Raw genomic sequence first — 18,119 nt, 5'->3', positions numbered from 1 at the left:
CTGGTTCTTGACCCGAGGGCTGGTTTGGGGGGGCTTGGCACCTTTATGATATGTATCCTTTTCTATACAGATATTACACTTTAGTAAAAAGTTAAAAGCTACAAACTATTAGTATCTTGTCTAGTATGAACTAGACAAATGAAAGCTGCTGGAACCATACCAGAATTGACATGATACATAGAGAACATGCCTGTAATTTTTGGAGCCTTTGTGCTTTCTTAGAACGAGAGAACAGAGAGCTGTGGTCAGTAGCACCACAGAAAAAGAGACAAAAGAAAGAGACAAAAAGAAAGAAGTCGGCTCTTTCCTCAGTCCATCTTTGTTGTCTGTGGGAGAGAGCTGGGAAGGGTGCGCAGAGTTAGGACTGAGTATCTGTCTTTGGAAGCTGGGCTCTGTCCTCTAGGGGTGTCACTGCTTGAATGTGTTCCTCCCCAAACTCCTGTGTTGAAGTGCTAACCACCTCTAATGGTACAGTATTTGGAGGTAATTAGGTTTAGGTAAGGTCATGAAGGCGGGGTTGTCATGATGGGATCAGTGCCCTCGTAAGAAGAGACCAGAAAGCTAGTGCGCCCTCTCCTCTCTCCTCTCTCCCCTCTCTCCTCCCCTTCTCCTCTCTTTCTCTCTCTCTCTCTCTCTCTCTCTCTCTCTCAGTCAGTACACATGACTGGCTGCAATCCAGGAAAAGAGCTCTCAGCAGGACCTGCATTGAGCTCGGACTTCTCAGCCTCCAGTAAGATGAGAAATACATTTCAGACATTTAAGCCACCTAGTCCATGGATAATTTGTAATAGCAGCCTCAGTAGGCTAAGACAAGGGGACAGCCTTAATCCTTTAGGTTTCCCTGTGGTTGCCATGCTGGTAAACAAGCCCCGGTTCAGAACAAGCCTTCTAAGAGAGTCTGCATAGGAGGCTCTGTAGCAGGCTGAGCTCTGAGTGAGTTAGGAGACAGAAAATCTGTGGCATCAATTCACAGGTCTCTGGGGAGCAGAAAGCTCCATTCCTCGTACCACCCAGCCTGCTGGTCTAGCTCAAAAAGTTTACTCAGAGCTCTTGGGTGTGTATCCAGGGTATGTTTATAATATCAAATCCTGGCAAATGGGAGTCAAGGCTGGAAGAGTCAAAGGGCTTGGCCTTTGGTCCTGTGCTTTTCTGAACTGGGGCTAGATTCTGTCCTTGGGGCAAGGGCAGTGTTGCCTTTAATGGGCAGCCTGCTGGTGAGGATAGAGCCTGCTGGTGAGGATAGAGGATACTGGTCTCCTACTGGAGACATCTTCAAGGGATTACCTGTGTATCTGTTCCTTTTCTTTGAATCTGATGAACTGAATTTACCAGCAGTCTACTCCGTAACACCCAGCTCAGTAGCAGTTATTATGCCCCCCTGGGCACTTGCTCCTCCTGAGCTCCCAGTAGGAGAAAGTGGGGTGGAGGTGGGAAGGTGGTTTCACACTCCTTCACTAAAGACGAACTGCATTCTGGGAATTCACTGGTTTCCTGGCTGCTCTGCTGCCTCGGGCAGGCCTAGAACAGTGGTGCAACGGGGTGGTGAAAGTGCTTGGCCAATCTGTAGGGCCTTCCTCCCTATTATAAAGAATAGAGGAGTGACTCTCCAGTTTTCTCTTTTATTCCAATTACCAATAATTTAATGAGAATCACTAAGGATCACTAAACTGGCTGGAAGGAGGAGGCAGGGCTACTGAACGGGGTGAAGACTTGGATACTGCATGCTTGTCACATCGGGGAGAGGCATGTCTCAGGACACCTGTTGCTCAAATGCAGGAGGAGGCCCAGGTTGGCACAGCCTCTGAATATACCTGGACAAAAGATGCAGGTAAGAGGCAGAGAGCTGATTTTTCATTGCAGCACCACTAGGGAGAGCAAGAGCATCACATGCCTGGCCATGCCAGCTTGGACTTAGGAACATGAGCTTAATTTTTATGTAAAAAAAAGAAATCCACAGCATTCAAGAGACAGTCTCTGAAAGGTCAGCTGAAGAAAACACTCCCTGCCATTTCTCTCCTGAAAGCACAAGGAAAAGCGAGGTTCTACAAATTATTTTCCACAAGTATTTCCCTTGCTATGAGTCACTCATGTGCAGCATGTATGTTGGCTCAATCTTTGGAAGAGTGCTGTGGGCAGTGAGCACACAGTCCCCAGTGGGACTGAGGGCTGTTCTAGAGCAAGAGAGGTAGAGTAAGGGAGTTGGACTAAACGGGTCTTCGGTTCCACTAAGCAAACAGGGGATCTAATCTAACACTGTCCACCACTGTGCTGAGGGGGTGGTGTGTGCGTCTCCAGCACCAACACCTGTGAGGATCTTGCAACATGGACATTTCTGCAGCAAGATTTCCTGCTGCTCCCAGCGTGTCCTTCTCTGGAAGGGCCCATGGTCCTGCATGATAGCCAGAGGCAGAGACATGTAGGAGAAGAGAGGAAATGGGGGGGTGGGGGTGGGGGTGGGAAGGTGAGAAACAAGAGGTGGAGGGAGAGAACCCAGGCCCTGAGAGAGACTTGGAGCCATTTCCCAGGAAGTGGGTCCCAGCCTCTTCTGTTCTCTTAATCACTCTGCCTCATGTCCCCCATGAAATAGGAGTGTTTGCCACGGTAAGACAGGGTGCTTACAAAAGGACTGAATTTTCCAGGAGCAGGGTGGGGGGGCTCATGGGAGAAATGCAAACGTTCAGGAGAGCAGAGGGTAGAAGGACATTGCCTCCAGTCTCTGTACAGCTAAAATCAGAGAAATGATGGCAGTGCCAAAGGCAGAGAAATTATGTAGGACTCATTCTTTAATATATTTATTAGCAAACATTTGTCAGGCTCACTCAAGCAGGGACCTGCATCAAAATTCGCTGATGAAGGAGTTGTGTCTGGTGTCACATTTTGGGGGCTTCCTGCTTGGGACTGTGGGCAGAGGATAACACCAACAAGGTGCTTCAGAATAGTTTTAGTCCCTTTCCTGACAGACTCTGACATCTTATAAACATAGAGAAAAGATAGAGGAAAAAGCAGCGAAGCCTCAGAGAGCTCTTTTTTCTTTTTCTCTCAAGAGATGATAATGAGCCTTTAGAAAACATCACCAGCCACTATTTAAGACAGAGTCCCTTGAAAAGGTAGCAGATACCCATGCCCAATGTTGACGTTAGAGTACCTGAACCCAGGGAGCACACAAGTCAGGAGCTGTGCAAAATATCCTGAGCATGTCAGGAAAGGAGAAAGAACATTCTGCTATAAGCCAAACATTTTATAAAGATAATTACATTTTTCAAAGAGATTAAAAAAATCTGTCTAAAGTGATGTTAGTTTGGATCCTGGACTGGTGAAGGGGACAGAGCCTCTGTCTCTCCCTACTCCTCATTCCATGGCCAAATCAGTGACCTACAAACGGCAGGGTGGAGATCCAAACTCATATGCCATGGATCCCCATCCTAACCTGTGCCCCACACTGCCTGCCATTGTACCCAACTGCCTCTTCAGAAAAGGTCAGAAAATGCTATACTGTTGTTTCTGAACTGTCAGAGTCTTACTTCCTACTTTGAAAATTAACCTTTCTGCTATAGCTGTAACACCATGATTATTGTTAGGAGGGGTTTCTAGAACCCATATGTGCTGGCTTTGTTAGTTCTTTTCTTGTTGAGAAGCTGGTCAGGGTGTGGGTGGGGTTTTTTTTTTTTTTTTTTTTTTTTAGGCTGTTGTGATGTGACCACACATTTTACTGAAAGAAATGTCAGAAAATATACTCTACCAAAGTCCAAAACTGTGCTGTTGACAAGTTACTTGGATAGGCTCCACACTCTGGACTCCCTGGTATGATTTGTGTCTAAAACAGGGGAGGAAAAAACTCTGTTTTTACTTTTCCCCCTTGGTGGCATATCTTATCAACAACACAATGCTCTCTATATTGCTTGAAAGGATCAATAAATGAGTCTGGTCGTAATGGGTTGTAACTTGACAGGATTGCAGGGATTAGTGCCTTTAATCTCCATGGAGCGACCAGGTAGGGTGATGCTATAATATTCTTTTTTAAAATCCCAGACAGGATACTCTTGCTAACCAGCCTGCTTGCTATATTTGGAAGGCTGCTTGCATCCTGGAAGCCTGGCAGCATTTCAAGGTGCAGTATCTTGTGTACCTTGATGCACTTTAGAAGTGTCTTCGATGGCTTGGTGCGAGAAAAGACTATAGTAACTTAAATGTCAGCTTTGGCAATTATTCTAAAGAACCATGGAAGTCTGGAAAGGATGTTTTCAGCTTTCCACATTTCCCCATACTGAATGGGGCAGATACTGATAGCTGTTCACCACCAAACCTGTTTCCTTCTTTTTCCTGGGTGCCCATCTAGGCTACATTGCTCAGTATCCCTTATAGTGGGGAGTGACCATGTGATCAAGAGGGACAGTGAGAAGTGGTAAGTGAGAAACCCCTCCTAACAATAATCATGGTGTTACAGCTATAGCAGAAAGGTTAATTTTCAATGTAGAAAGTAAGACTCTGACAGTTCAGGAACAACAGTATAGCATTTTCTGACCTTTTCTGAAGTGTGTGTTGCTTCCAGGTGTGGCCCTTAAAAACCTTCCCAACCATCCTCCAAGCTTTATCTTTCCCCTCTTCTGGTTGACAAGTTAGAGATAACCCTTGAGGAGAATTTGGAGGGCACGAGTTTTAAATAATAGATCCACAAGCATTCTGTGACCCTGACTGTGTGGGGCAGCCAGCTCTTTGGACTCTCAGGTAAACAATAATAAACTTCTATTGTGTTTGATCCATGACATATTTGGGGGTCTACTTATTACCATAGTCTAGCCTATGCCAATGAATATACTGCCTGTCACTGATCAACTATTTCTACATCACCAGTCCTGATAATTTTATCTCCTTCCAAAGCTTCCTTCCAAAAGCTTCCTTTGCTCTTAGAACAAAATGTCAAATTGTACCATAATCTATGAGAGTATGCAAGATCTAGCCCTTGTCTGCTCTCCTCCACACTCCAGCCACATGTCATGCTACTTTCTTCTCTGCTATCTATACTACTGCCACCCCAGCCATTTTACTCCTTTAGAGGCAGCCTGCTCTTGCTACCTCAGGCCCTTTGTACATACTGGTCCCAATGACTGAAATACTACTCCCTCCTCCTCTAACCCTTTATCTCCTACTAGGCCTTTTGAACTCTTCTCAAATAGAGAAAAAGTATGGGAGTGACTGGATTGGATCACCTTTCAAAAAGAATGCTCATCATACTCATGGCTTAATATTTGTTATGTTTAAGGGTTGGGAAGAATTTGTGAGGCTGCATATTACAAGTTGAAAGCACCTATGTACAAAGAGTTATTTAATGAGAAATAGCTAGCAACTCAAATGTATAAGTACATAAGTTACTCTACATAAATTATGTAATATGCTTAATATAGACTATAAAATAGCCAGTAAAATTACACCAAAAGAGAGCAATGAGCCAGTTGTATTTGTAAAAGTAATTCCTACTGCCATTGAGCGTTACAACACTCAGTATTTTGACGGGAGACGTAGCTCAAGGATGATTTCTTTGTTCAGCAAATTCATGACCTACTGTGTAATCAAAAGCAGACTCTTGTCCACCATTTTGAATAAATGTCTTATTTAACAAAAGGCATAATGACAAAGACACCCAGATGTATTTCAGTTAGCCATGATTAACACCAATGATTCTATGAAAAAAAAAATAAAAATAAAAACTGTACTGTGCATGGCCAGGCCAAAAACTGGGCACGACAACCTGAGATCTCACGAAGCAATCACCAAGAGCAAGTCTCTGGATGAAGTCAAGAAGACAGGGCACCAAATGGCATGAAAGAACTTGGCCAAAGCGAGTTTTAGTGTCCTTGGTTTCCCATGGTAGACACTTTCTCACCTGGATTCTGGGTCTCTCAATCTCCTAATTTAAGTGCCCACTTCCTTGCTCTGCCTCTTGCTCCCCATTCTTTTCCTCCTACCAATCTCAGCACTCAGGAAGAGATCTGGCATGGTCTGTTATACCTCCAGGCAGTGTCTGGTCTCTGAGGCGTGTGTTCACAGTGATTGGGTGGGGAAGGATGGTTCTGCACAAGACGCCTTACCTGTACCAGCGGTCCCTGCACAAAGGGCAGTTCCTTCGAGGGAAGCCCTGTCTGAGGGTTTGTCTGACTCATTATCTGCGAGGGCAGGGCCTGAAGGGATCTGGTGTGGCAGGTTTCACTGATGAGGGTGGATACGCAGGCCAAGGGAAGCTTTACAGAAAGAAGCTAATGTATGATGACAGAGAGAGATTTATGGTTCTGATTTCCTGGAGCTACCAGGATATTTCAGAGAAAACCAGACTGGCAATTCTTTGGAAACAGCGTGCTTTAGATTAAGATCTTCCTCCTATTTATTCTAAACTGAGTTATGTGACCTATAAATCACAAGCAGAGATTTAAGATAAAAGAAAGTCCCAAAGCAGGGGTGCCACTGTCTGTCCACTGGGTATAATCAGGGAAACCAGCTGTGGGTGTGCCACAGGAGGGTATAGCTGATAAGGACAGCAATCAAGGGATTGTAGATGGGCCCTGGCACAATAGCCATTCATTTCTTTGCACTGTGAAAATGAAGACCCTTAGGGTAGATGGCACCATTAGTGGTCCATAGGAAGGGAGATTTAGCCCCTGGGCTTTGTTTGGCTCTGTGTTGATGACTTTTTGCTTTTTAATTGAAGGTAAATACCTTCTTATTTTTATTTATTTATTTTTAAGATTTTATTTATTTATTCATGAGAGACACACACAGAGAGAGAGAGAGAGAGAGGCAGAGACACAGGCAGAGGGAGAAGCAGGCTCCATGCAGGGAGCCTGATGTGGGACTCAATCCCGGGACTCCAGGATCATGCCCTGGGCCAAAGGCAGGCCCTAAACCACTGAGCCACCCAGGGATCCCCGGTAAATACCCTTTTAAAGAGCATACTACCACCCCCTTTTGTCTACTCCTTCCCCACTTCCCTTTCTGTTCCCTGTAGGCCTCTGAGTTTGCAAGGCCAACTGGGAAGCATTCCTATATCACAACTCCTAATAGCACTGGCTGCTTTTGTTAATGACTCCTACCCACTTCTGATGAGAAGAAGCTCCAGATTCCTGTTGGTCCTATCTCTGTCATCTCTCTGATGTTACTCTACCCTTTACCTTTCCATTACCATTGACCTGAGTTTGGTCCTTCATTATCTCTTCTCTAAACTACTATGACAGGTTTTTTTTTTTTTTTTTTTTTAAGATTTTATTTTTAAGTAATCTCTACACCCAACACGGGGCTTGAGCTCATAACCCTAAGCTCAAGAACATAAAATGTTCTACCCACTGAACCAGGAAGGTGTCCCAACTACTATAACTTCTTAACTGGTCTCTCTGTCCCAGTATTTCCTATTTTCAATCCATTTTACATATTGCTATTGGCTCGCTCTTCTGGAAGGATGGCTCCTCAGTGTCACTCTCTTTCTGCCTTTTTCTGAACTCCTTGGCCAAGCGTTTAAGGTCTTTCATGCCACAGTTGCAACACACCTTACTAAAGTTTAAGCCCCTCCACACCATTTCTATACTCTGGGCTCCTGCCAGACCAAAGCACATACTATTCGCTTACAGTCTTGAGGTTTTCCTACTTCCATGAATTTTTCACATTCTTTTGTCTATTTGGAACACGCTTTGCTTCCACCTTTGCACCTGTAGTATGCAAGGCTGAAATAAGAAACCACCTCTGTCCCAGCCAGAATTTATCTTTCCTCTAAACTTCTGTAGCACTGTCCATTTTCAGGGTGACTGAAATTCTTGGGTTAGCTTTCCTACTACCCCTGAGTCCCGGAGAATAGAATCTATATTTATCTTTGTATCCCCCAGCTTGATACTAGGCTCCATTAATATTTGAACAGATGAATTAACACATGAATACATTTCTCACCTGCAACTTGGCAGTTAATTGTCACATTCACTCCTTGCACTGTTTTGATGGTGCTTCCCACATCAACTGTGATTGCAGGCTCCTCGGTGTTGATCACAGTCGCTCGTGATGTCTTCACTAGTGGTTTTCCTGAAGGTGAGAAGGAATGTGAGATTTTACTAGATGGTGGCTGTGGGCATGAGGTGTTCCCTTGAACCATGGGATGACCCACAATGAACAACTGGTATACCCAGGCTTTTCCCACTAACCATGTTTTCCTTTGAAAAAATTGTTAACTGCATGATATAGAAATCATCCACCTACCCACTCATCCACCATAGAATTGTCAGGAAAAGAACACATATTGAAGAATCTGAGGATGAGCATAGTATCTAACAAGCTGGGATGATTTGTGCATTTTATCATTACATTTACAAATGACATTATATCTCCTATTTTTAAGGGCTTATTTTTTAAAAGATTTTATTTATTTATTTTTATTTTTTTAAAAAAGATTTTATTGGGGATCCCTCGGTGGCTCAGCGGTTTGGCGCCTGCCTTTGGCCCAGGGCGCGATCCCGGAGTCTCGGGATCGAATCCCGCGTTGGGCTCCCTGCATGGAGCCTGCTTCTCCCTCCTCCTGTGTCTCTGCCTCTCTCTCTCTCTCTCTATGCCTATCATAAATAAAAATAAGTAAATAAATCTTTAAAAAAATAAAAATAAAAAGTTTTATTCATCCATTCATGAAAGACACACACACACACACACACACACACACACACACACACACAGAGGCAGAGACACCGGCAGAGGGAGAAACAGGCTTGAGGCAAGGAGCCGGACGTGGGACTCTATCCCAGGTCTCTAGGATCATGCCACAGGCTGAAGGCAGGCACCAAACTGCTGAGCCACCTGGGCTGCCCTAAAAGATTTTATTTTTAAATAGTCTCTATACCCACCATGGAATTCAAACTCACAACTCTGAGGTCAAGAAGCACATGCTCCACTGAGCCAGCCAAGCACCCCAGCTTATTATTATTATTTTTAAAGATTTTATTTATTTATTCGAGAGAGAGAGAGAGAGAGAGAGGCAGGCAGAGACACAGGCAGAGGGAGAAGCAGGCTCCAGGGCAGCCCCGGTGGCGCAGCGGTTTAGTGCCACCTGCAGCCCAGGGTGTGATCCTGGAGACCCTGGATCGAGTCCCACATCGGGCTCTCTGCATGGAGCCTGCTTCTCCCCCTGCTTGTGCTCTTTCTCTCTCTCTCAAATAAATAAAATCTTAAAAAAAAAAAAAAAAAAAAAAAAAGAGAAGCAGGCTCCATGCAGGGAGCCTGATGCGGAACTCGATCCTGGGTCTCCAGGATCACGCCCTGGGCTGAAGGCGGTGCTAAACCGCTGAGCCACCCAGGCTACCCCCGGTTTATTTTTTTAATTAATTTTTTTACTTTGAGATAATTATAGCTTCACATGTGTTTTAAGAAATAACACAGAGCAATCCCGTGTGCTCTCTACCTAGATCCCCCTAATGGTAACATCTTAAAAACTATGGTATCATTATTAGGACACTGACACTGATAAAGTTAAACTACAGAATATTTCCACCACTACAGGAGCCCAAATGCTGTCCCCAACGCTGCCTTAATCCTTTGACAACCATTAATCTCTTCTTGATTTCTATACTTTTGTCATTTTAAGAACATTATAAAAATGGAATCATATAATACTGTAATATTTTTAAAATATTTTTTCCAATCAATAGCTCTCTGGAGATTCTTTGGGGTCACTCATGCTACCATGGTTGTGTCTATCAATAGTTTGTTTCTTTTTATTGCTGAATAGTATTCCATGGTACAGATTGATCATAGTTTCTTTAGCCATTCATTGATTGAAGGATATCTGGGTTGTTTCCAGATTGTATCTATTCAAATAAAACTGCTACAAACATTTTTTGTACAAGTCTTTGTGTGAACATAAGTCTTCATTCTTCTGGGATAATTGCCCAGGAGTGCCACTGCTAGGTCATATTGTAGTTGCATGTTTAATTTTTTAAGAAACTGAACTGTTTTCCAGAGTGGTTGTATCACTTCACATTCTTATCAGTAATATATGAACAATCCAGTTTCTCTTCATCCTTGCCAGCATTTGGTGTTGTCATTAGTTTTAATTTTAGCCATGCTGATAGGTGTATAGCGATACCTCACTGTGGTTTGAGTTCTCATTTCCCTAATGGCTACTGATGTTGGATAGTTTTTCATGTGCTTATTTGCCATCTTTATATCCTCTTGGTTGAAATGTCTCTTCATGTCCTTTGAGGATTTTCTAATTGGATTATTATTTTTTGTTGGGTTTTGAGAATTCTTTATATTCTAGATATTAGTCCTTTGTCAGATATATGGTTTGCAAAAATTTTCTCCCACTTCTGTAGCTTTTCATCATCTTAAACAGGATCTTTCACAGAACAATGGTATTCTTAACTCTGATAAAGTCTCATTTATTAAGTTTTCCTTTCATGGATCTTGCTTTTGATAATAAGTCTAAAAACTATTTATCTAGACCTAGATCATGAAGATTTTCCTATTCCTTTTTGGTAAAAGTTTTATAGTTTTACATTTTACATTGAAGCCTTTGATGCATTTTGAGTTAATTTTTGTACAGGTGTGAGACTTCAGTCAAACTCCATTTTTTGGCCTATGAGTGTAGTTACTCCACCAAGCTATCTTTCTTCCATCATATTGTTTTGTACCTTTGTCAAAATAGGTTGGGCATATTTTTATGGATCTGTTTCTAGTTCTCTCTTCTGTTCTACTGTTTTGTGCATTTATCCATCTACCAATACCATATAGTCTTAATTATTTTATTTTTTAAAAAGATTTTGTTTATGAGAGAGAGAGAGAGAGAGAGAGAGAGAGAGGCAGAGACACAGGCAGAGACAGAAGCAGGCTCCATGCAGGGAGCCTGATGTGGGACTTGATCCCTGGACTACAGGATCACACCCTGAGCCAAAGGCAGATGCTCAACCGCTGAGCCACCCGGGTGTCCCAGTCTAAATTATTTTAACTATATAATTAATCTTACAATTGGGTAGGTTGATTCTTTCCACTTTATTCTTCTTTGCTATTCTAGTTTCTTTGCGCAACGTAGGTTTCCAATAATCTTATTTACAACCATATAAAATCTTGCTGGGATTTTGATAGGAATTAAACTACTATATCAATTTGGGGAGAATTAGTACTTTTTAACTGTGTTGAATATTCCAATTCATGAATACTGTATGTCTATTGATTTAGCTCTCCCTTAATGTCTTTCAGCAGAGTTTTGTGATTTTTAACATATAAGTTCTGTACACATTTTGCTAGGTTTATATCTATTTTGATTTTATTGAGGGATGGCAAATTATATTGTATTTTCAATATCAGTGTTCATTGATAGCATATAGATATGCAGTTGATTTTTGTATAAACTGTGGCCTTGTTGAACTTAGATGCTAGTTTTAGGACTTTTTGTGGGTGGATTTTTTGGTATTTTCTAAGTAGGTGATCATTTCATCTGCAAATAGTTTTATTTCTTCCATTCTGATCTGTATGCCTGTCATTTCCTTTTCTTGCATTATTTCACTGGATAGAACTTCCAGCACCAAGTAAGAGTGCTGAAACTGAATAAGAATGTGGAGTAAGAGTGGTGAAAGTGGGTTTGGGGTATGCTGAGTGATTTTCAATTGAAATCTGGACATTTTCAGAGTATGTTATGCAAATCTGGATCTTATTTAAGCCTACTGTTTTAGCTGGCTTACTCTGCAACAGCTAAGGTGGGGGAGCAGGGATGGGCCAACTTATTACCGCCCAGTGGAAGTAGATTCTCCACCTGGCCTCCTCTGTTACTCAAGTGGAGGGGCTCCTCATTATTGCCAAGCAGGGGTGGGACTTCTGGCTCCCCACACAGTCTCTAGTGATCCCACCATGGGAGGCACCTTATGGTTACTGGGTGGTAGGTGAAAGTCCTGACCCTCCGAGGGGCCTTCTGTAACACCACCCCAGAGAAAAGGGTAAGGAGGGTGCAGCAGGGTGAGGATGAAATCTGTCTTCTCTGACACCAGGTCTGTGGGGGTACTGCAGAACATCATTTCAGTCTGATGAGGTGGCGTCTAGGTTCCCCATGCAGCTTTTGCTGGTGTGGGTGGCGATGGACTACAGTATATCATTTTGAAGTAGAGCTTCCCAAAAGTTTTCTGTCTTGTTAGGCCACTCCTTTCCTGGTCCTTGGTTAGCAAGAGCAGTCTCTAGTTGAAACATTCTTTTGTACGTGTTCTTATTACCTTTCCTGATGGCTGGCTTCTTCAGCTACAAGTTTGGGAACTGAAAGGCTAAAAGAAAACCTGAGGAAGGAACAGTTGTGTTGTTACTCAGTTCCCAAAGCCTCTAGCTCTCTTCTCCACTTTTTAGTCTTCTTCAGGTTGTTTCATGTGTAATCTCTGTGGATTTTAGTTGTATTTAGCAAGAAGGATGGGGAAAAGTGGGTCTATGCCATCCTCCCAGGAGTAGAAGTTCTGTATACATTACATTTTAATAGACCTTTATCAGCTGGGGAGAAAAATCCAGCACTTTGTATACATGACCAGAAAATACAATGAAAAGAATCATTTATTGAGCACCCTGGGGAAATAAGGGTCCACATGAAATCATTTTTATATACCTTGTACTTAATTCTTTGTAAGGCAAATGGATTTTGTTTTAACCATTTTATATAGGACACTCTGTGATGGTTTTCATTCTTCTCTGCCTTCATTAACTGTGAAGAAGACCATAATTCAATTCAACCCTTTAACCTGTTTTTTCTACTTTCTACTTTTTGTTTTATCCCTCATCTATTTATCCATTACTCCTGCTTGCACTGTCACACAGCCTCCTGTTACAAGCTGTCCCTCTTTCTTCTCCTCTCCCCTTTTAACTGTGCTCTACGTTATTAGGCTCATTAAAACTATGGTCAAAGGCAGAAACTTGAGTGAGGTTTGACGATGTGCACAGGTTCTCCATATCTGTTTTGACTGTTTAGGGATCTTCCCCTTATTTCACCTATATTCCGTATATTTGAGACTATGTATAACTTGATGTGAAGATGAATGACTTTGTACTACGGTTTCTGAGAGTAATGCAGGGTGATAATAGAGGGACACCGCTGCAATGACACTGATAAATCTTGGGTTTATACCTTACCTCCCTACTGGCAGGAAGCTCTCCAGCTCTAACTGGTAAATATACCCTAAATCTAATCCTGTGATCCCCTCTGTCACTAGGATCTGAAGCTGCTACCTTCTCTGGCTGCACTGCTGCAGAGCCTAATTGGTCTCACTTCCACTCGTCTTTCACTACTTGTGTCAGCTGGAGTGATCCTTCTCAAACACAAATAAGATCATCCATCTAACTGCTTGGGTTCAATTATCTAGTGTGTTATCAGTACAATTAGAACAAAATTTTAAGCTCTTGACCATCTGTGTCCCCTATATGATCATCTGTCAACCTCTTCTACCTCACTGAGGACACAGTCCCTGTCTATCACTGCTCCAGTCACACTGGTCTCTTTTCCCTTCCCCTAAAACATCAGCTCATTTACCATGGCTCTTCCCTTCCCCTGCCATCCTCCAGCTATAGACTTCTACATCACTGTCTTCCTGTGGTTGCTCAGTACAAGTAATACCTCCTAGTGAGGCCTTTCCTAACCACTCCATCTAAAGCACATATCCCCTTATCCCTGGCCAATCATTACGTATCTCACCACCAACTTAATTTTCTTTATAAGCAAAGAATTATCAGAATTTATAATTCATTTGTGTATTTTCTGTCCCCCCATCCCTCATCACGTAGCCTCCATAAAAGATCACATCTCTCTTGTCCTCTTTTTCATTCCTACTACCTAGTCCTGGCAGATGGTAGGCCCTCAATAAATATCTAGTAAGTGAAAATATGTGTGCATATGGTGTGCTACGTGTATTATCTGAATTTGGTTTTGCTCTCATAACAAGGCAGGTAAAATATTTCTTTTATGCAATCAAGAAACTTGGGTTCAGAGAGGCTTCATGGATTGTCCAAAGCCACAGAACTACACTGAGTAGGGCTAAACTTGACCCTAGATTTTTTACCTGAAGTCCAGTGCTTGTTATAGGGGATCTCAAATCATTGCCTGTGGACTGGCTGCCTCAGAACTCCCAGGGTACTTATTAAAAACATAATCTGTCCTGCTCTACTACACATTGCCTCACTGTGTAATAAAAACAACTGTGCCAATGCAGAAAAGTAGGTTAGGGACCAGAGAGTTTCAGACTCACAATTACTAGGTTATTTTTCCTATAGGAATTTTAATAATAATAAAGGTGGTTTTTATAGCTGCAAGTGTATAGCTATAAAATTCAAATGTCATTGAATTAAATCCAGCTCTTAATTAATTATATTGAGCTTTTGCTCAAAAGTAATGGCCTTTTGTCCTATCACTGGAAGGGCTGTCGTTAGCATAGGCTACTTGTATGTTTCTCATTACCTTCATGATCCATTGTTAAGACAAATCACAAAGTTACCCAAGTATTTATAATCAATGGAAATATACAGTGAAAAGAATGCTTTTTAACCACTCAACCTCTTATATAGATTAGAGAAAACTTGTATCTATTCTTGAGTCCCATTCTGGATCTACTACATTTGAATCTCAGGTGGTTTAAAACCAGTACACAGGGTCACAACTTTGACTTGGGACATGAAGGTTCTCCCTGTCCCAAGAACAAGTCAGCCATGTGAGAGTTTCAAGTGCCTTTTGATTTGCTCCTTCATGGTTGCCAAGAAGATGGTTTCATCCTGTGTATGTAACCATCCCATGCCAGTATGCAGAAGCAGAGGCTTCTCCAGGACAAAGTTCAGACTCCTGATAGAGTCGTCTGTTCTGGGATGGAAGCTACAATCTCTATTTTAAACAAGTTCTTAGGTAATTCTGATACACAGCCAGGTTTGATTATCAACAAATTACACCCTTTTAGTTTTTCTGTAACTGATTTCTCTGATTCCTGGTGAGTTGGAAGATTTCTTCTGAGAGAACACTACTAGTTCTCTATTTGAGATTTCAAGTTGGAGCTCTGATTTTAATGGTCAACTAACAACAACAACAATAACAACAAAAATATGAGCCAATTATAGAACACTTGGATGATGACTTAATAAGTGAATGCTGCTATATGATGCCATGCCTAGGTTTGTGTCTGATTAGAGTCACATTAATGAGTCTGACTTTAATTATGGAGGTTACCTAAGAAGAAAAAAATAGAGATGTAGAGAGAGAGTGAAGTGATAAATTATATGCTTGTGCTGAGGCAGTGCTAAAAAAACACAAAAGGTAATGGCATGCTGTAAGTACCACAAGAGTGGGCTGGGCCTCAAGAGTAGGCTGTGATAGCAGGGCCTCTGCAGTGTGAGCCATGCCTGGGCTGTCAGGCCTGTGGGCATGCACTGCTGGTGGCTATTCTCTTCTGCAAGTCAGCTCAGCCTGCAGATTGCATGTGTGCTGCTACCTGATGTGAACTGATAGGGTTTATAGGTGATTATTTCATTTAATCTATGAATTTGTGTTACAGATGAGTAAGAGCTATACAGAAGGAGGTTATGCCTCATTTTATATGCCTAAGAAAAACAAAGAAATGGAAACAGAGGAAAGTGTTTCCATTTATTGGGACTAATATAAGGAATCGAGCCAGGCTGAGAGAGTTGTACCCAGAAATAGAAGCATTAAGAGAATCGTTTTTGTTCAGTTCAGACCTCATACCCCTTAGCTATTGGATTATGGTTCCTGTTAGAAGTAACGTGGAACAGGGGAAATAGAGCCTCACTATTGGTCAGCGAGGGCAGCCCTTGTCCAAAGGGTGAACGTGAGGCGTAGCTAAACCTTGTGTGTCAGTATCCAACAATGTGTTGCATCATGATGCCCTTACAGCAAAGGTGTTTGGGCATCCAGGCACTGTCCTTACCCTGAAGGATGATCCAGTGGAGAGACAGGCATGGACAAATGAGCAGCCCAGGAGCAAATGCTCAGAAATACATTCCTGTGTATAATCTGGGCTCTGGCTCATGCCTCTTTCCTGCATGTGTGACTCTGGGTAAAATCAAAACCCAATGGGAAAAAAATCTGAACATATGTGCCTGAAAAATATCTTTGGCCCAGTATAAAGGTGATTGAGAGAGGAGCCAGAGGAGATGGAAGGTTTGTTTTTTGAGTGCAGCCAAGAACAGAGAGCATTGTAAGTAACTTTTTCTCAGGGCCCAAGTCCAGGCCTCTGCTAAGAGGAATTTTGTTTTTAACAGCATGATGCCTTCCATTTTACAATCCATGGCTGATACTGATTTGCTACTAACCAAACTCTTTTCTTCTTCCTGGTCACACAGCTAGGTCATTTCCCAGCCTCTTTGCTGGGAAGGCATAAGCAAGGTACCGAGTTCTAGCTGCTGGGATGTGAGAAGAATGCCACTTCTTGATTCAACCTACAAAATCCCTTTTGAGCACTAATTTACTTAGACTTTATGTGAATAAGAAATAACCTATCATATTTTAGCCATCATTATTTGTGGTTTGGTTTGTTATAGTAGTTAGCAAATGTTAATTAACCCAGGCTTAGTGAATATTTATTGACTCATTAAATGAATCAAATGGATTTTCTTTTGATTCTTCTGACATTGAGTCACACATATCACTTGATTGCCATTACTGGCCACTGAAAATGAATCGTGGGACGCCTGGGTGGCTCAGCAGTTAAGCATCTGCCTTTGGCTCAGGGCATGATCCTGGAGTCCCGGGATCGAGTCCCGCATCGGGCTCCCTGCATGAAGCCTGCTTCTTCCTCTGCCTATATCTCTGCCTCGTGCTCTCTCTCTGTGTCTCTCATGAATAAATAAATAAAACCTTAAAAAAATGAAAATGAATCGTACTTCAAAGACTTGTGATTTTAACTGTGGAGCTGGAGGTAATCTATACTAGGAAGTGTGCACTTGCATGTGTCCCCAGGCAGAGTGAGACATGTCAAGGATGGCTGGGGTACAGGGCTGTAACAAAAACAGGCATAGCAGGTGGCAGGTTTGGAGACTACCAAATAGCAAGGATTGAGATTCTGAAGTGTCACCTAGTGATGTCAGAGTCCTGCTAGGGAACCACTCAGGTACAGATTCTGGGTTACATGCATGAGGACTCGGCAAGTTATTTAATCTCTTCTTGCCTTGGTTTTCTACTTCTGTGGCTGTAGAGAGGAATAAGTACATCCATGCACGTGAAACTGTTAGAGCGATTCCACAGCGCAGTGTGAGGCTGGAATAAATGTTAGTGATCAGTGGTATCAGCTTTGCTAAAACAAAGAAAAAATGTTATGACGGGCGTTGACGAACTAAGAAAACAGAAAGGAAAAATTTAAAAAAAGAAAGAAGGACAGGAAAAAGGAGAAGGATCAAATCTGTTATTGAGAAGGAGCTCAACTGCTTCTATATCGAAGAACTGTGAAGGTTTCAGGATAATTAGAAGAAGTAAGGATACTCCCGAAACTACCATCAGCATCTGATAGACACAGAGAGCTTAAACATCACCCCAGTGCTGGTCTCATTGGAGATCCCAAGAAAGTAGCTATTTGCAGAGAGGCTGTGAGACCAAGTATGCCAGGCTGACTTGCTGGGGACCTCCACGTCACTATTCAGGAAGCCAGCTATGATATCCACAGTGGCCCCAAATTTCAACTCAAGAGAAGGTGAATAAGGCAGTGACATCCACTAATGAAAATATTAGAATAAACAGCAATGAGGTGTTACACATTTCACACACTTTCAACATCTAAAACTAAACAAACTGCATTCAATCCAGATTTAATCAACGAATAATGCCTTGTAATAAGTGGGGATATCAAAACAATCCCTTAAGAGATGCTCACCTATGCAGTTATCATAGGTTTCCCACAATGGCCACTGGCGTTAATCTGCAAAACCCCCCTGAAGTGAGAATTCCCAGTTGAAGAATTTGAGACTCATGAGTTAAATAATGTTTAAGGGATCATGATCAGTGTGATTCCATGAAAGCCTTTATAAAGACCAACAACATCTTATACATCTGAAATGAGTAATGACGATTACTGAGTATTACCAGTCACCATCCCATGCTAGCCAGAAACTTTTCAGGATCTGGCTACCTGGCAATTTTAACAAAAGTT

At 42.2% G+C, this 18,119-nt stretch overlaps 1 protein-coding gene across 4 annotated transcripts in view; it reads right to left on the bottom strand.

Moving 5' to 3' along the window:
- ADAMTSL1 (ADAMTS like 1) overlaps positions 1 to 18,119 on the bottom strand; it is an 873,417-nt gene that overhangs the window by 79,271 nt on the left and 776,027 nt on the right. For all 4 annotated transcript variants that reach the window (XM_077912089.1, XM_077912090.1, XM_077912093.1 and 1 more), the window contains one exon: positions 7,927 to 8,055. In XM_077912089.1, coding sequence (XP_077768215.1) covers positions 7,927 to 8,055 — 129 coding nt within the window. The remainder of the gene's footprint in view (positions 1 to 7,926; positions 8,056 to 18,119) is intronic.

The sequence above is a fragment of the Canis aureus genome, chromosome 10 (genome assembly GCF_053574225.1).
Source record: "Canis aureus isolate CA01 chromosome 10, VMU_Caureus_v.1.0, whole genome shotgun sequence".
In the NCBI taxonomy this organism is placed as follows: Eukaryota; Metazoa; Chordata; class Mammalia; order Carnivora; family Canidae; genus Canis; species Canis aureus.
This window is presented reverse-complemented; position numbering and strand designations above follow the sequence as displayed.